The sequence below is a fragment of the Phasianus colchicus genome, chromosome 15 (genome assembly GCF_987193195.1).
Source record: "Phasianus colchicus chromosome 15, bPhaCol1.hap1.1, whole genome shotgun sequence".
NCBI classification, from domain to species: Eukaryota; Metazoa; Chordata; class Aves; order Galliformes; family Phasianidae; genus Phasianus; species Phasianus colchicus.
Window position 1 is genome coordinate 16,508,622 of NC_143450.1, and position 18,823 is coordinate 16,527,444.

Here is an 18,823-nt window from a genome sequence, read left to right on the forward strand (position 1 = left end):
TTCTCAGAGCTGAGTGGAAAATTGCCTTTCCCTTCTCCAAGGTGGAGTAGATCAAAGGGCTGCATTTCTTCCAGACAAGAAAACACATCTTTACAGCAAGCTGTTATTACTGTCTTTGCTGGACTTAGGTCAGGCTGGATGCAGACAGGAAACCGAATCCCAGGGAGGAACAGGCCTCTGTTTTTGTGTAAACACAGAACTAAAAAGTTTTAAGTATTCTTGGCTCAAGTCAGCCACTGCTCATCCCTGCCAGGCTCAGCAGGGTGGCAGATGTGACCGGGAGGTCATAGCACTGCTCATCACCAGCTGTAGGAAATATTTCTTTAGGAATAAATCTTTTTTTCTTCTTATTTTTGCCCCATGCACTCCTATAGCCCAACATGTGGGCTGGCTCTGGGCTGGGAGTTGTGGATTGTAACGACCACAGAGCTCCCATCTGAGGAGCTGGGAGCAGACGTGGTGCAGCTCTTCCAGCTCAGTTATCATTCTCCATCTTCCAGGAAAAAAAAACACAACTTTTTTTCATGGAGCAGTCACCTGATTTCAGCTGTACACTTGTCTTGTGCTAATGCAGTTCTCAGTTTCCAACCAGGAATGCAATGATAAGTGCACTCCAAGCCTGACTTTAATCTGGTGCCAGGCCTTGCTCAAAGCGCTGAGGAAAGTATTCTTGCTCTCTCCTGACCATGTCATCCCTGCTCTCAAGTTTCTGATGTTGTGTCCGTGCTATTCTTGCCAGCCAGCATTAGCTGACCAGTCTGAATATTTGGGGATATCTGAGCAGGGTGACTGGAGTGTGGTGGAATGGGCTTGAGAGCTGTTTGATGGCCCCATGGGATCCTTAAGGTTGGAAAAGACATCTAAGGTCATCAAGTCCGAGCACCAACCCATCACTGCCATCTCCCTGACCACGTCTGTTCCAGCTGCTTCCCACAAGGTCCCCTCTGTGGGCACATTGCTCCCCTGTCAGACTGCCTGGGAAGGAGGTGAAGGATGGGAAAGCTGGATGTAAAATAACAGACACTGCAAGAACCATCCATGTACACCCTTCTGTGTGGGAGCATCTATCTACTCTGGGATGTGCAACAACTTAATGAATGCTATTTGTTAACACTAGGAAGGTGAATTCACCCTGCTCTCTTATTCCAGTGGTAGTTTCCACCATCCCCAGAGCTGATTGTAGCCAGAGTCATCTAGCAACAACAGAATCGTTTTGTGAGCAGCATCAGAGACCCAGGATATCTTGTGTTATGTACACACCTTTGTCCAAAGCACAGAAAAAGACTTGGAGGCTGAATGTGTCCTGTTTTATTGGCTACTGAAATGCAGCTTTGTTTAGGGCTGAGGGTGCACACCCATAGCTCAGCCACGTGTAGGTTTGCACTCGTGCATTTTGTTTGTAACTGTACAGAGGAACCCTGAAGTGCTAGACTGCATTGTATTAATCACATTGGTTTGCAGCCCTGTGACCACAAGTGGAAGTCTTATCTACCAAATTAATACCAATGCTTCCTTTTACAGCAGCTCTTTGAGTTTAAATAGCCTACAAAGAACATTGGCAGGTTTTTATCACTTATTTATCTTACATACCAAATTGTTGCTTCCAAGACAAGGTGGTTGTGTAGATTCAGAAAACACTGTGGCTGTAAGGACGTCTCACTGCTGTTCTCTGAGATCGAAAGAAACCGTGGGAGTTTGCTGTTATTATGGTCCCCCTTTATTTTCTGGTGGTCATCTTTTCTTACTTCCTTCAGTGATAGGAATGAAGCTGTATTTGAATCAACCCTAGCTGTTAATGTAAAACACACAACATGGGGCATTTAGCAGTGTTTTCCCCTTGAAATTTTGTTTTAGGCAGATAATTCTTACTGGAAACAGAAGGAAAAAACCTTCAACTTCGTGTAAGTTAGCCATGTAAAAACGATGAATGAAAGTGCTGCTTCCTGCCCCCGGCTTGTGACAGAACTGAACGGGAAGAAGCACACTGACACAGAAGGGCTGCCCATCCCATGCCCTGTGCATCACCACCTCTGCTCCAAACAGGCACGGAGCTGAGCACCGCCAGAAGGCGCTGAGAGCACAGCAGGCGCACAGCCCTGAGCGCTGATCCACGGCTTTGTGCCCGACTCGCATTTATTCCCTGTTCACACAGCATGAAACTGCACCCGAGGCAGGTTCACAGCCACGCAGCACCGGGGATACGGCACAGAGCTTAGAAATAATCCTGTCAGATTTATATAACAAAGAGAAGAACGGTTTCAGGTTCTCCACCACACACAAACCTCTCTTAGTGCTCCAGAGCCAAAGTTTCCAGCGGTGAGAAACGTTTGGATGGACCTTGTGTGTGAATTATTTGGGGTCTTATTACTTGTGGAATCCATTTTTATGTATTCTCTGTTATTCCGTTTCCACCTGGAAAAGTAAATTAAGACATAGCATTACCCAAACCATGGGCAGCCAAAGCATGAGAGGGAATTGATGTCTAGAGCAAAATGCTCTGGATATCTAAATGCTCTTATTCTGCTGCTGGGATCTCTTTCCTATCAAGTGACATCACAAGCAGAGATTTTTCTTTTGGGGACACGGTGTAATCCCCCGTTTATCCGGCACTCACCAGCGCAATTTGCAGCTCATAAGAGTATATGAAAAATAGAGCCCCGCACAGCAGCTGCCACCGCTGCCAGCTCCATCCCAGGGCGTCTGCTGCCATCTTCTGGCAGATGCGCGTTATGCAAAGTGCTGCAAACGGTCCTTCCCTGAGCATCTCAGCTTTGCAGCTCCTTCACCCACTGCTGCATCATACGGACATCTCCGGCGAGTCCTCTGGGATATAAAAATCCCATGAGTTAGGGAAAGACGGAGGGAATGGGCTGTAATCTCTGTAGAGGATCTCAGCTCTTCCACTCATACTTTGCAGTATTCCCTTGTGCTCTCCTTTCTTTTTGTTATGCTACCTAACTACAGACAAGAAACGTGCCCCTTGCATGCCATATTCCCACACCTGCTCCTTTACAGCCTGCTTACGGCCTTTACAGTTCTGCTTGAATGCAGACACGGGAGCTTTCCGTCAACTGGAAAATGGATCTTCCCCATTCTGATAGGAAATGCTCATCCACCCCCAAAAAGGGGATGAAGTGAACTACAGAAATTACTCCAGACCCCAGCAGAGGGCCAAGACGTGGGCTGAGCTGAGCCACCTCTGGGCTGGTGGCCCAGCTCTGGGGCTGTGTTAGGGCCCTGCAGAAGGGCCTTCTCATGACCCTGGTTTACGTTGATGCAGTTCTCGAGTGCTGTGTGCTCTGGGTTTGTTTTCCAGCGGATGACTCTGATCTCCTGTGACCCACAGTGCACACAGCTGTGCAAGTTTCTGGGCCAGAGCTGCTGGGAAAGCGATGGGGTGAGCCAAGCAAACACGCTGCCTTGCTATCTGTTCCTGATATGTGAAGGAGAAAAAGGAGGCAAGGAGTCATAATTAAAAATAATCATAAAAAAAAACTTTGCATGGGTGGGATGTGGACCCTTCGCAATGATTTTTCTGACAACCCCTCTCCCCATATGCCGCGGCTGGAAGGGCCATATAAGGACCAGCAGTTCTCCGGGCGGATTGGTGCTGCTTATCTCTGGGGGACGATCGGAGCCTCCGGCAGAGCGGAGCGGACGGGTTCCTATCTCAGCCCGAGCTCCTATCTCTGACAGCAGGGTTTTGCTGCGCTTCGTCACGAGGTTTGAAGTCAATCCCAGCTGAGGCTGATTCACGCCTCCACGAGGCAGTTCTGAAAGGTGCCCAACGCCCTCATTCACCGGAGCATCTCCACGCCCCGCGGCCGGCCGTGCCCCGGGATGCTCGCTGCCTGCTGACTCACAGCCCGCCCAGCTACCTGCGGGAACGGGAATTCCAACCCGACACGGTTTCCAGCCGGGGCCGAGGGCCGCGCTTTGCAGGTGCCTCGGGGCCGCTTCGGGGGTGCTGCGTCCCGGTCCAGCCGGGGTCGCTCGGTGCCGCTGAGTCCGGGGAAAGGCTCCCGGCTCCCGGTGCGGCGGCAGAGCCCGCCCCGTCCCGCCCCGTCCCCTCCCCGCCGTCCCCGCCCGACGTCACGCAGCCGCCACCGCAGAGCCCGGGGAGGCGCCGGGCCGGAACAGGACGGGGTCAGGCCGAGCCGCAGGAGCCCGAGGCGGCATCGGGAGCGGAGCGCAGCGCGCGGTGCTGCCGCCGCGGCGGGGCCAGGTAGAGCGAGCGGGGTCCTCCGGGTCGCCGGGTCACCGCGCTGCGTGATTGTGGGGGGGGAACGACCGGCGCCGGGTGGCAGCCGATGGCGGTTCGCCTTTCCTTTTTGCCCTCCGAGGCGCGTCACAGCGGGAATAACTGTTTTCTTACGTAATGTTCGGCACCCTGTTACGAAATCACGGCGCGGCTCCGGGGCCGTGACAGCTGAGGCCGGGCGCGGCGGAGCCCCCCGGGTCGGGAGCCGCTGCTGGGGGAGCTTTGAGCCGCGGGGCTCCCGGTGCGGCGCTGCCCGTGCGCGGAGCGAAGGTCGGCGGCCGCGCCCGGCACCTGCCCTGCCCTGCCTCGCTCCGGCTGCGTGGGGACGCGGGGGGGCGGCCCGGTGGCCTCGGGTTACCCCAGAAACCCCGAGCAGCCGAGCCGCGTCCTTTGCCGGGTTAGTTTCTCTTGGGTTTGTTCTTCGAATTCGGTTCTCGGGGTGGGGAGAAATGGCCGTCTGGGAACGTGCGGGAGTCGGGTTTGCCCTGGGCGGCTGCAGCGGGGAGCTGCGTCCGTTCTGCCTCGTCACAGCCTCGCTGGGAACAGCTCTTGCTGGAGGGTGATGGAGTCCGTCTGTCCGTCCTGAGGCGTTTGGTTTAAAAAAAAAAAAAGAGAAGAATGACCGAAAGCGAAGCAAAGCTGACTCATCCTTCCTGACCCTGCATGCTGGGGAATATTCATGACGATGCTGACACGGAGCCCATCACCGTGTGATGGGGATCAGGAGCACTTGGAGGTTTCTGCTCAGTGCAGAGGATGCTTGAGTGTTCAGGTTGGGTATCAGGAGAAATTTCCATTGGTGATGGACGAGCGTGTGCTGCCCAGGGAGTGGGGCTCACCATCCCCAGAGGTGCTCCAGAATGTGGGGATGTGGCACTTGGGGATGCGTCAGTGGGCACAGTGCGGCTGGGGTGGGGTTGGATTTAATGGTCTTAGATGGTCTTTTCAACTTTAGTGATTCTGTGATTCATCTGCCTCAGGGAATTTAATCAACGTGATCTGGTTGGAGTTCCTTCCAAAAAGGCCTCATGAAGGCACCCTGTAATAATTCCTGCACCCAGTGTGCTCTGTGGGAGGCTTACACATATCCACAGTCTGCACCCTTTATTCCATCCTGTTTGTGGCTGTGCGAGTGGGATGTGATGACATGTGGGACATTGGCATGTGGGACATCAATGGGGTTGCCCTGGCAGCAGGAGTGATGTCCCTTTATCCCCATGGGATGCAGCCAGGGAGCTCCTCACCTATGTGTGCTGCAGGAAGAGAGAACCCGCGTTGCTCTTCTTTGGTGCTGGAGGAGCAAGGTGTCAAAACGTGCTGGGAGACAAGGCGTTGTTTTAATTAGTCACCCCTGTTGATGGATGTGAGGCATTGCTGCAGAGGGGCCAGGCACCAGGGATGTATCCATGAGCATGTTTGAGCTGAGCCCCTATGAGTGCACGGAGGGCCCTGGCCCTGCTGGGAGTAACAGCAGCACTGCTTTCCTGGTCTGCAGGCAGCTGAAAGGAGCTGAGATTTACTGTCATTTTTTAATTCAATGCGCAGCATGTGTGCTTCTTCCTTCTTGCACTTTTAATGCAAACAGCAGCTACAGCAAGCTGCGGCATCCCCAACTCTGTTAAATTGATATTTATGTGTGATAGCTTAATTAGGGCTTTTGGTACAGCGCTGTTCGTAATTTATACCCGTGCAATGAAGAGCAGACTCTTTCTTTCTTTAATTCTGTAAATATTAGTTCAGACTAAATCACAGTATTTACGTTTGCTTTTAAGCTGTTTATTTCCCTTCTGCTCCAGTGTTCGTTGTGCTACAGATCCATGGCATAAATCCATCCTTAAAAACGAAATCTGCTCTGTGGTGTATGTAGTTTGAAAGCAAAGCTGCAGTAGGAAGGCTGCGGTCCTGCAGGTGCTGTAGATCATCACAAGGACATTGCACTAATACCTGCATGAATGAAATTGCAGACTGCAGGGCTGTAAATTTGGAGCCATGATGGTGTGTGGATGTGTGATGGCACAGCACAAGTTGGGGCAGAAAGTGTTAGTGTGTGTTTTGTTCCATAAAGCATTTACAAACATCAGGCATCCCAAAAAACTTGTGTCTGTGCCTGATGTGATGTGTGACCCCATGGCACTACCTGGATAATTTGTGGCTTAGTTTATTTTTACGTCTCTGCAGAACTGGGATTCAGAGCACAATGCCACCATGGCTTGAATGGCTTTGAGATCTGAGTGGGGAAAAACCAAACTGCAGAGCCAGCACCGGGCCCAGCAGTCAGTGCTGCCCCTGGCAGGGCAGGGAGCTGTGCCCACACACTGAGCACTGTGTGTTATTGCTGATACACCATATGGGAAATGCTGCACAGCTGCGAGCCCAGAAACGTGCTTAAGAGCTACTTCATACCAAGGAATCCTTTTTCTTTCCATAAAGGAGATAAATAGGAAATGTATCAGATTTTTTTGTCTTGAGGCAGAAGACCCTCATGTGATGATACCAGAGTGGTTGGTGTCACAGCCTGATGCTGTTCCTCCCAGTCCACGTATCAGAGGGATACATCCCTTGGTGTCATGGGCACAGGGAGCAGAAGCATTTAGACCTATGGTTATTAATCAAGAAATGCTGCACAGGTTCAAGTTTATTAGGAAAAACATGACTAGAGTAAGGCTAAATCCAGCCTTTTAAATTTCTTAGCCACAAATCTGATAGACTCCTGTTGTTGTCTTGGAAACTCAGTCATCCATTGATTATATTCTTATTTTAAACTTTTTGAGAGCTCTTCCCCCTCATGTAAGTTTCATGTTGTTAAGTTTGTGCGGGGAAGCATCAAGTAAGAGAGTAATCGATCACAGAGATGAACTCAGATTTGCAAAGGATGCCCTGATGGCTTGCTGTCTGTTGGGGCTGAACCAGAACCACGCTGCAGACTGAAACTTTGCCATCTGTGACACTGGAAAACTCGTTCTGCTGGGCTGCCTTGTGTTCAGTGAAATCTTGGCTAGGGCTGTGGGTGCCTCAGTCATGACTTGCATGGCAGTGTTACCCTCTCAAGAAAATGGAAATATTTTACTACTTGAACATACAGTACGTAATCTCTTTGGTCTGCTTCATGCTGGAGCTGACGTTTGTGGTCACTCTGAGATACTTGCACAAATGGAGAAGTGTGAGAACAGTGATTTCATTTCACTCCTACTCTAATCTGAGTTAATGTGCTGGGATCCTACTGGTGAAAAGCAAGGGCACTTGGCCACGGCCATGCCTTGATCCTTTAAGAGTTTGAATCCCCGCTAAGCATGCTTGTCTTACAACCTGCACTCACACAGGATGTAATCAGTTTTGTTTTCCATCTGTTAAACGAGAGGCTTTGATTAGCCCAGGCAAACAGAAATAATTATTTTTGTTCTTGCTGATGACAACAGCAAAGTTAACCAGCACATGCATATTTCATCATGTTTTCTGCACTCAGCAATTTCAAGCACCTTGTTCTGTGTGTTTTACCTGATTTGCCTTACAAAAAGGATTTGGCTTCCAGTATTGTCCCTTAATTATAGTAATTGCCTAAGTGGAGATCTCAGCATCTCCTGCTGTCCCATGGCAGCCGTGGCTGTGCTGCAGCCTGACCTGGCCTGTCCACCTGGCAAGCACAAACACTCTGCTAAACCCAGCCCAAACACACAAGGCATCCGATTTTCAATGAAATATTTTGATTTTTATGGAGTGACTGAAAGGGGCTGCTGATAAAACATGTCTGATAAATGCCAAAATGCAGTTGGCAGAGCAGCGTGATCTAATTTTCAAATGGAGGGATTTTAGCATTTTGAATTTTTGATGATGCTAAATGGGAATACCCATCAGAGGGTTCTCCTGAGACCGGGCTGCTCTGGCTGGGAGGATACATTCCTCAGCCTTAGTGACCCACCCCTCCATAACCTGTGCTGGGGGCCCTCTGAGTGCCCCCAAGCTCTGCCCCAGGCTGCCATCTCCAGCACGTGGTGCTGTGCTCTGGGGGACTTCAGTGAAGAGCAGAGGATCTTCTCAGAGAAGTCTGTTAGTTGGTTTGTTCGTTGATTGATTTCTAAAGGCTGGTTTTCTGTTCCCAGAACCACATCCGATCCACTTTTGGAATAGTTTCTCCTGTAGAGAGCAGTGCTTGCAAACTAAATCCCAGCGTTCATGGCTCTGCAAGAAATGGAGACATTTAGGCCTAATATGAGCAGCTGAAACTCCTTTGGAATATGCTGAGAATATAAATATAGTATTTTCTAAATGTAACTGTTTGGCTGCTTACTCACGTGGAATTGCAACTTACTAATGAGCTTTATTTGGACATGATGGGCCTTCTCGATGCATGCATTCAAGGAAGTTTGGGTTGAATACTGGGAGAAATTTCTTCTCCAAAGAGTGGTGATGCATGGGCACGGCTGCCCAGGGAGGGGGGGAATCCCCAGCACTGGAGGTGTTCCAGAGCCGTGGGGATGTGGCACTGGGGGTCAGTGGGCACAGTGGGGTGGATTGGGGTTGGACTCGGTCATCTTGGAAGTCCTTTCCAATCTTAATGGTTCTGTGATTCCATGCAGGTTGTGTCCCCAGCTGAAGCTGCATCGCAGCATGCACTCTGCTTTCAGTGCATTCTGTGAAGATCGTTGGCTTTGATTCAGCCACCAGATCCAGTTTGTTCCCTCTAGGATAGGGATTCCTCACTTATGCAATAGCAACATCCTGCTTTAACAGGCAACGGCTTGTTGGGCTGAGCGGCTGCCCAAAGGAATGCCTATCTGCAGCTCGTGGGGTGGTACCTGCTAAAGAGGCTGCAGGATTTGGGCAAGGCTGCGTCCCTGGTGCTCACAGCCAGCTGCTCTGTTTGTGGCTGAAGGGAAGAGTTTGCTGCTCAGGTTGGTTAGAGTTGTGGTGCGGTGAGGGCCAGCTCTGCATGCGTGCTTCATCTCCTTCACTTTTGTAAAATGAAGTCTTGCAGAAAAGGGCAGGAGGTGTACACTACTTCACATCACTTGACTTTACTTCCCTAGAACAAAAGAATATGGATTTAGTTCGTTTGTTCCTCTCAGGATCGTGCGTGGCATCCCTTCAGTCCTCTTCTCAACAAGTTTGGTTTTTCACCAGAAAAACACTTCCAGGATAATGGCTAAGGAGAAACTATCTGTTAACAGCAATTCCAGAGTCAAAGAAAATGGAAGGTGAAAAAGGACCATTTGTTGATTTTGCTAACATCAGTGTTGGCCATTTGCTGCTGTCAGTTAGGGAGGGATGGGAGTTACAGCTGCTGGATGTCTGTTCTGGGTACATTTGTGAGAGGTTGACCTTGGGGTTCTAATTCTTTGCATCAGAACGCATAGATCAGTTGCAAGTAACAGAAGAAGTGCTTCCTAGAAGTTGTTTAAAAAGTTATCCATTCATGTGGTTCTACTGATAAGGGCACAGACAACTTTTGTTGGGTTTTCTTGTGTTTTTTTTTTTTTTTTAATGTATTTGTTCTACAATCTGTTACTCATCCTCAGTGGTAAATGCATGTTTATCACTTAGCAAAAGGGCAAACTCAAATCTCAGTAGCTGCTTCCTTCTGCCTATATTTAATTGGTAGGTTGTGGATAGAAAATAAAACTGTCTGAAGCTTGGGAATTAGGCTTTAGTTGCTTTTTGCTTAAGCAAATTAAATAAACAGCTTTCTGAACACCGTAACCGTCCCCTGTTTTTTCTTCCCACCCAGAAAATGGCTGTTCCACCTGCTTATGCTGATCTGGGCAAGTCTGCCAGAGATGTGTTCACCAAAGGATATGGTAAATAAAGCCAAAATAAGTTTCATCTTTCTCTGATTCTTGAAACTGTTACGATTTCGCTACTTTTCTCTGATAAATATTCCACTAATTTCCATTAGAATCCGGAGTTTTCTATATCCTAGCTTCACATTGCCATGGCTGCCTGTAAAGGGAGGTGACTTATTCTTGCTTACACAAAAATCTTCATGTTCCCCGTGGCTCTGTTGTCTGTTTTGAGAGCAAACGGGGTGTTGTATTTTGACTGCTTCCATCCATCATGAATAGGACTATTGATGTCAGTAATTTCCTAGTGAAAAAACTGCTGCTCAGTATGAATGAAGGCATTCTTACCTAGGCTGCTCCTGGTGCTATCGCAGGGCAGCAGGGCTGGTGCAGGCAGTGCAGTCTGAAGGCATTGTGAGCTGTGTAAGCTGCTGCTTTACAACCTGGGATTCAGCAGCTGTACCCATGTTGTGGTTTTTGTTTTATTTTTAATAGTTAACAGCAGATAGAGAGGAGCTTTGAGGAGTAAATCTGACATGCTTTTCAAATTAACTTGTATATAATTCATGTTTTTCTTCATCTTCTAGGTTTTGGGTTAATAAAACTTGATTTGAAAACAAAATCTGAGAATGGACTGGTGAGTGTGGGCAGGGACTGAAATCCCAAACGTGGCAGTGCTCCTATGCTTGCCCTTTTTAAAAATAGAAACGTCTCCCTTGCTCTCCCTGTATCAGCTTTCAGATATGATAGCCCTGCAACTTACCGTGCCTTTATGGTGCAGGTCTGTGCAGGACCTGGAGCAGGTGCTGCAGGATGTGCTGTGTGCTGTTCTTCTTAGCACACACTTAACACACGATGGCAACGTAACCATGTGTTGGAGCTGATCTTTAGAACAACAAGAAGTACTTGCAGCCTTGTGTGCTGATTCACAGGTACAGCTCGTGCACTGAGCTCTCAGATCAGCTGCTTATGTTGTGTTATACTGATGGTAAGAATCAGCTCCTCTCTGCCCCCATGTCCTTCAGCAGGCAGAGCTGCTTCTCCCTGACGTTTCTGTGGGCATGATATTAATGTTGATATGAATGACTTGCAAACATGTTCTTAAATCTTTGAGAAAGCTGCAGATCTTATTGTCCCAAATTACAGTGACTAATAACTCTACAAGGATCAGTAATTGCATGAGTACAAAAAACAGAGTGATAGATGTAATTTTCTTTTTCCTCTTCAGGAATTTACAAGCTCCGGTTCAGCAAACTCAGAAACGAACAAAGTCAGTGGTAGCTTGGAAACCAAATACAGATGGGTGGAATACGGACTGATGTTCACAGAGAAGTGGAACACTGACAACACGCTGGGAACTGAGATCACTCTTGAAGACCAGGTAACTTGTGGCTTAACATGCAGCTTCCAGATTCACTTGTGATAATGTCTGATTGGAAATCCAACCAGTGAATTTCTTTTCTGTTCAGCTTGCACGTGGCCTGAAGCTGACTTTTGACTCCTCCTTCTCACCTAACACTGGGTAAGATGTTAGTAAGCTTCAGAGACACACTCACACACAAAAAGCTTTTTTTGGTTCTGTTTTAGTCTTCCAAAATACTGTCGTCTTTACTCTTTTTGTTGACCTAAGACATCAAGGCATTTAATAGTCTGTCTGTGCACAATGGAATCTTGTATACTTAGTTTAACTCTTATAATGAACAATCGCTCTCTAAACCTAACTTCGAAATGCAGTAACTTGAAAATTACAGTCAGAATCAGAAGGAAAGGTTTTGTTTCTGCCCCTGTTGCTTGCTTCTAGCCATGTCAGAAAATGAGTACTTCATTCCTGCCTGAATAAAAATGCCAGACAAATCAGCAGTAATGCAAAGCTTAACAAGCTCCACAAGCCAGTTGGCCGTGGCTCTAATAGGTCGACACAGTAATTGGGCTCTTTTCCCAAGCTGAATTTATCATCTGAGTTCCTGCTGGCTGCAGAGTGCCGTGGTGCTGGACCCTGCGATTGGATGTCACAGTTATGTGGGCCAGAGGGATTAAGCAGCAGCTGTAGGACTGTATGTTGGTTTATTTTTTTTTCCCCTCTTGATTATCTTTTTGCAATCAGTGCTGCCACTGAGCCAAAATGGCCTCTTCTGAGATGTTCTGAGATGCTCAGAGCTGTAGTGGCTGTAGTCTCAATGGAGGTTTCGTCCTGCCTGAAATGTCATGTTCCCCACTGCCAGCTGCTTGCTGTCCATTCTTTATTCTGAATTAACTAGATATTTTTGCATTGGTCAATCAGAACAGTCTCTAGTCTTTGTTGATAATTATTTCTTAGCTTCTGCAGTAATTGCAGGCAAGCTAATGCTAGCTTGGACTCCTGCTTCACAAATTCCTGAGTCAGAAATAATAATAATAATTATAATAATAGAGAGCAATCTTTATACAGGGCTGATACAGCATGTTTTGCAGATCTTGGGAACTCTTTCTGCTAGCTGAAGTGGGCAGTTGAATAGAAATTTCATATCAGCCTTACTTTTCTGAAATGATTTCAGAAAATGATTTGGTCAAAGAAAGAAGAGAGATGAAAAAAGAAAAACAAACAAAACAACCAACAAAACAACTTAAAGAAGAGCAGCTGAATGTTACTCCTGCTGAGTGAAGATCTGCTCTGTTGATGTAAGCAGTCATAAGGACACATGAGCAAGCACTGTCCTGGCCGATAGTCTAAAAGAAGGAAGTGACTTAGGAAAGTTTATTTCTGCAATTAGCTTCCTTATGGTTGTAAGCAGGCAGTGCTATAATGCATCATGAGGAGGAAAGGGCCACTGAAGCAGCCTGCTCCCTTAGCAGCTGAGACCTTCCCCTGGGAAGCTGGAGGCAAAAAAGTGGTTTGTTGTTGTCTGTCAGAATAAATGAAATTATGCAGTAACCAGGATTGCCTAAAAACTGTTTGTCTGGGACAGAAGGTGAACTGCTTTTGTCTGTTGGCAAACCTGTGAACTGTTAGTTTCTGTTATTGCCTTGTCACTCCTAAACTACTGAGAAATCAGTTTGTAGTGAGGATTTGCTTTTGTCGCCTCAAGTCTGACAAACTGTGCTGCTGCTCAGCAGAATGCAGCTCAGAAGGGCTTAGGAAAGCACTGCAGTGCATGTGATTGCATATTCTTACTGTCGATGAATTACTTTTTTTCAAATGTGACATCTAAGGAGGTGATGTATCCTGACTCTCCAGGTATGTGTACTTTGTCTTCACAATCTGTTACGTGGAGTTGAAGTAACTGATTTGATTGAATTGCCACCTGAAAGTGCCTTTTCAAGGATGTGAGATTCTTTCCTTTTGCTTTAGGAAAAAGAGTGCTAAAATTAAGACAGGATACAAAAGGGAACACATCAACATGGGCTGCGACATGGATTTTGATATCGCCGGTCCTTCGATACGTGGAGCCCTGGTGCTTGGCTACGAGGGCTGGTTGGCAGGTTACCAAATGACTTTTGAGACTGCAAAGTCTAGAGTAACCCAGAGCAATTTTGCTGTTGGCTACAAGACTGATGAGTTCCAGCTTCACACTAATGTGTAAGTATTGGAGGATGGGCATTAAAAAGAATTTAAGAGGATTTTGAAGCTTCCAGAACAGTGATGGGGCAGAGTTTCAAAACTGGAAAAGAAGGAGAGATGGCTCTGACATTGCTTCTTCATTTGGGATGGCAAGCTGAGTTTTACAGTTGCATTAGCTTTCCACATGTGTGTGGGTGCATCCATAGTCCATCCTTCTGACACACAGTGACACACAATGACTTCTGAAATCTCTTAGTGAAATCATAAAACAAGTGGGTTTAAAAATATTGTTCGTGAATGTTGAAGTAAAAGCAATGCCTCCCTTCTGCACATGTAAAAATTGAACAAACTGTAGTAGTTTGATATGAGGAAGAAGGAGTTTAATCAGAAGATGACAGTAACAGACAAAGGAGATCCAGTGGAAGAGATATGGACTGGTTTAGTTTCAAGACTGTAAGGGATATGATTGAAAAGTTTGCTTTAGTATTGCAACTCTAATAATAATCTATATAGCATTTGTGTTTCTGAGTGTTTGTGCAGAGGGAAACCAGGATTAAATTCCTTGAAAACTTAATTTTTGTGCCTTCTATTCCTCTTAAAAAAGCAATTAATGTCTTTAGTAAGGGCTTTTTTTTTTTTTTTTTTTTTTAAAGATTAGGCAATCCCTACTCCACCCCCTTTACCACTCCCTTGGGTAACTGCATATTTTGCATGTAGCAGAGCTGTTGCAGGCTGTTCCCATTTCAGGGCTGCACAACCTTTCTGCTTTCCTGGAGCTGCTGCTTCAAAGGCTTTCTGTTCTGTCTCATGCTGTTTTGCAGAGATCTGTTTTAGGAAGCTGCTTTTACAGAACAACTGAACCTTCACAGCCCAGGCAGCGTGTTTGAAGGACTGCCAAAGCACAAAAATGTGGGCAGAAAACTTTCATCACACCATTACAAGGGGTCCCCCTCCACTCAGCAGTTACGAACTATTCCTTCAAGCATAATGGCTTCCAACTTTGTTACACTGTAGTAGTTCAAAACATTGTATTATTGGCTTTTGCTATAAAATGCAGTAATTGCTGTTACTCCTGATTAAAGCAACAGCAGAAAATAACATCAGAGCATTACATGGGACCCGAGCCCTGCTGCTGTTCCTTGGATCCCTGAGGGTCTGTTAGTAGGCCCTATTATATTGCTACTATGAGTGGATGATGAATGATCTTCAAGAGAATGCCTTGTTTCCTTGTTTAGCATTCATACTCTAGCAACCGACGGGCAAAAATGTAAATGTGTGATATGAACAGAAATCTTAATAATTGATATTAATGGCTTAGCTAGGTGCTTTTGGCATGTTTCAACTTTGAAGCGTGTAAAATCCAGGAAACTGTTGTATTTGGAATTTGCATGACTGGCGTGCTGGGTCATTATATCTAGGCAGCTCAGTGTTTCAAAAGGATGCTGTGGCATGGGAGGTGAATGAACTAGGTGGGGCTTGAAGCATCGCCTTCTGTTCTGCCTGCTTCACAGAGCAGCCAGGGGCCTGAGCAAGTTGCTTTCCTTAATGGTGCCTTAATATCTGCATTTCCATAGAGGGGTAATGTTTTTGATCTATGTATGAAAAGTGTTATTACTATAACTAGAATTAAAAAGCGCTTTGATTTTTTTTTTTTTTTTAATAACGTTAAAATAATGTAATAACTTATGATAACTAAAGGGAGGCAGGGCTGGATAATTTCTAGTTTTAAATATGATTTTCCTCACTATTGGAGCTTAGCTCAGACCGCCCCCCCCCCCCCTAATGTTGCAGGTCAAGACAGAGCTGTATGGGAACCTTGCACAGAATCTGCCTGTGTAACCAGCTCTCCTCAGTCCTTTTTAATTCCTCCCTTTCTTGAGAGCCAAGCACATGCAGTTATATGTGAGCTTCAGTCTTATCTGAAGTAAGTATTGTAGCCTTTTTCTGGAAGAATTGCTCTGACAGTTTAAAAAGCTGCTGCTATTGCTTCAACTTTGAACTAGGCTATCACTGTGCAACTGTTCTGAACTAATGTACACTGTGCCAAAGAGGTAAAAGTGGAAAGGTTCTAAAGCTGCTTTTTAAAATCACTGATGGTTTGCTATTGTCCAGTAATTGAAGCCCATTTATTTCATAATTTAGAAATAATAATAGGTATTTATCTGCAAAGATCTTGTGGTGTGAAGCTGTTCTGTGCAATATATTTGTGTCCTCTTTTAAGAAACTGAGTTACAATGGAAGTTCAGATGCTCCCCCCTAGTTTAGAGGGACTGCAGTGCTTATACAAGTCATTTCTTCCCATTTTTATCATCTGGATGCTGTAAGGTTTTGCACTCCATTTACCCCATTTTATTCCCTGTGTGTCCCTGGTGTAAGCAGTAACTGGAAGTTCTGCTGCTTGGTAGCCAAACTGTGGGCTGCCATCATTCTGTGGTTGGCTACAGCTCTCTGCAAACCCAAATGAGTTTCATTTCAGTTTCAAGTCCAGAGACTTCTACAATGCGGATATACCACAAAGCCCATTAAATGTGGTGTTCATTTGTAAGAGCTGATGGGCTCGGAAATTAAATTGGCACCTTCACTTGTGATGCAGTTCATTTTTGTGAGGTAAAAGCATGCTGACGAGGCGCTGTGATGGAGGTGCAGCCTCTTCTGGGCACCAGGAAGGTGCATGTTTGGAACATGATTGTTTTATAGAGAATAATAAATGTTTTTTCTATAAAGATTCCTGTCTACAGAGCAGGGAAAATGGGAGGATGTCATTGTTATCATTAATTTATTTTTGATAGTTTGTCATGGCTTTCTTTTTTTCCTTATACATTGCTTGTTGAAAAATGGTAACCTTCAATGAATTTATGCATTTAAAAATGACTTCATAACCAATCTGGCCAAAATCTTTGTTGTTACAGAGGGATTAAATGAGGTGCAAGTGAATGTTCTACAAATAGAGATCTAACTGAGGAAAAAAAAAAAAGATTGCTTTGGGATACAGTTTAAACCTAGACTGCTGTGTTCCTTCCAGGAATGATGGAACAGAATTTGGAGGCTCCATTTACCAGAAGGTGAATGATAAACTGGAAACTGCTGTGAATCTTGCTTGGACAGCTGGTAACAGCAACACTCGCTTTGGAATAGCAGCCAAGTATCAGATTGACCCAGATGCCTCTTTTTCTGTGAGTGCCATACACGGACATTTATAAGCATTTGAAAGTAGCTTCTCGTAATAGAAATGTGAAGCAACTTTGAATGAGTAAAGTAGTTTTGAGGCAATTCCATGGTATGTGCCAATTCTATTGCCAATTCAATTTGCACATGCCTCTACTTGTCTCCCTTTTGGCCACATGAGAGCACAGTTATTGGATTTCCCTTGAAACTGATGCAAAATTTTATATCATATTTATTGGGCACTGTTTTGAGAAGTTTTCAATCCACATTTTTGAGACAATTACAAACGTGGTCAACAAAAGCACAGTTTGCAGTGACTGTCGATTTGGACTATAGATTTGTTGGTTTTGGATTTAAGTTACAGCAGAAGTTAACTCTAGATTATTTCGTGTGTGTGTGATTTGAAGCATGAAATTATTTATGCATTTAAAAGGCATTACTTAATTTCCAAATGGGAAGGATTTTGAAGAAAGATAACAGATTATTTACATGTGGTATTTTTCTCCAATTAAGGCTAAAGTGAACAACTCCAGTCTGATCGGACTGGGATACACTCAGACTTTAAAGCCAGGTAAGTCTATGCAGAAGAAATTCAGAGATCAGTAAACAGTATTTCAGTCTCGAAATATCAGAGAGGCTTTTTGCAACAGTATGTGGTTGGTTTTGTAACACTGCTGTTCTGTATGGCAACCCAGTGGTGAACTTTTCCACAGACTGTTCTGTTGGTTTGGAATGTCTGTTGGAACCAGGATTGGTAGAGCAACAACCAATGACCATCAGATACTCTTCTGTAGACACCAAGTCCTGTCACTGAGTTTCTCTGCTTGAAAATGTGATGTTCCCATGGCCTCCTGCTCCAGGAAGAAGGCAGTCTTACAGCTGCCCAAGCGGTTTTAATGTAGTCTAAAAAAATCTGCTGCCAGAATACCAAGCGGGTTGATTACTGCATCAGACATGGCTCAGGGCTTTTCATCCCAGTGTTCTAGAGAGGTGTAGAAATGTGAATAAGTATCAAGGTGCCAGTTTTTCATTATACCTGAGTCTAAAATTAGATTCATCTGTAAGCTGCCAGCAGTGAACTCACTGAGAACTTTAGTTATTGGAATGATAAAAAGTAAATTCTGTCACTGTGGTTTGTTTAATCCTAATTTTGAGAATTCAGAAAGATTTAATATTTGCAGAGTGTTTGAAGAAGTCCAGACGTGACATGGCTAGCTGCCAAATTACATGAATGCAGCCACTCAGTAAATTACAGCAGCAATGCAGATACTGCAGTTACTGAATGTAAAGCTCATTCCAAGTTTTAACCATTGTTTTTTCTCTCACTTCTCTCTATTTGCAGGTATCAAGCTGACATTGTCAGCTTTGTTGGATGGCAAGAATGTCAATGCAGGTGGTCACAAACTTGGTCTAGGATTGGAATTTGAAGCATAAGAAGAGATTTTACAATCGTTAATTTGAAAATACAGCATAGCTACCTTCAGAATATAGTGTACCTTTCAATGTTGTATGTCTGGGATGCAAGTAATGCTAAATATCAGTCCTGCTAGTCCTGGTTAAAGACAGCTAAGCTTTAAAATGATGTTTCAGAAATGGAGACAAAAATCATTCTAAAAAGTCCAAATTCCAGGCTTTTATTTTTCTTTTTTCTGTTTTGGGATGTTATTGCCCATCTTATCTGTCAGCTGCCATGGGATAGCAAATAGTAAAGGTAATAATATCTTCCTAACATATTGACTGCACAAGGATTATGTTAGTGTGGTACAAGAACTGTTTTGTCGAGAATCACAGAACACTGTTGCACTGTTCATTCTTTATGCAAAATGTTCTGACACTTAAGGCCTCAATTCACTGTGGAATGTGCAAACTTGCCTGAAAAAAGGGATTATTTTTTTGTTCTGATGGATGTTTCACAACCGGTTTGTCTCATTTGGTTCTTTTACACCTACAGCTGTCTCCAGAACACTTTAGGTTGTCTACTTTGTGTAACTGCTGCCGAGAAGGTTTGATGTGACTCAGCCAATACTACTTGTCCTGTGCTGTGGTTCCTTTCCCTTGCACTGAATGGAAAGCTTGTAAGACAGG

The 18,823-nt window shown here is 45.3% G+C and overlaps 1 protein-coding gene and 1 long non-coding RNA gene across 4 annotated transcripts; one reads left to right on the forward strand and one right to left on the reverse strand.

The window, feature by feature from the left end:
* Positions 1 to 577: 577 nt before the first annotated feature.
* On the reverse strand, positions 578 to 3,949 carry LOC116232223 (uncharacterized). Of its 2 annotated transcripts, XR_016471277.1 has the most exons (4): positions 3,879 to 3,949; positions 2,615 to 2,823; positions 2,283 to 2,412; positions 578 to 1,789 (listed from the first exon to the last, which is right to left on the reverse strand). It is a non-coding gene; the product is annotated as an uncharacterized LOC116232223 (long non-coding RNA). The 2 variants fall into 2 exon arrangements; XR_004167632.2 differs by having other exon boundaries at positions 578 to 2,412.
* Positions 3,499 to 18,224, forward strand: VDAC1 (voltage dependent anion channel 1). Of its 2 annotated transcripts, none has more exons than XM_031598437.2 (9): positions 3,499 to 4,225; positions 9,984 to 10,053; positions 10,623 to 10,672; positions 11,264 to 11,416; positions 11,505 to 11,557; positions 13,364 to 13,591; positions 16,596 to 16,746; positions 17,252 to 17,309; positions 18,081 to 18,224. In XM_031598437.2, exons 2-9 carry the CDS (start codon positions 9,987 to 9,989, stop codon positions 18,170 to 18,172), a joined length of 852 nt encoding a protein of 283 aa, XP_031454297.1. In that variant the 5' UTR covers positions 3,499 to 4,225; positions 9,984 to 9,986; the 3' UTR covers positions 18,173 to 18,224. The 2 variants fall into 2 exon arrangements, with proteins under 2 accessions (XP_031454297.1, XP_031454298.1); XM_031598438.2 differs by lacking the exon at positions 3,499 to 4,225 and adding an exon at positions 4,423 to 4,658.
* The last annotated feature ends 599 nt before the right edge of the window (positions 18,225 to 18,823 follow it).

Excerpts from the sequence above, each read along its gene's own strand:
- VDAC1 (XM_031598437.2), top strand. The coding sequence starts at position 9,987 with ATGGCTGTTCCACCTGCTTATGCTGATCTGGGCAAGTCTGCCAGAGAT. Across the intron at positions 10,054-10,622 it reads TGTGTTCACCAAAGGATATG|GTTTTGGGTTAATAAAACTT; the intron begins GTAAATAAAGCC and ends TTCATCTTCTAG. Across the intron at positions 11,558-13,363 it reads TCCTTCTCACCTAACACTGG|GAAAAAGAGTGCTAAAATTA; the intron begins GTAAGATGTTAG and ends CTTTTGCTTTAG.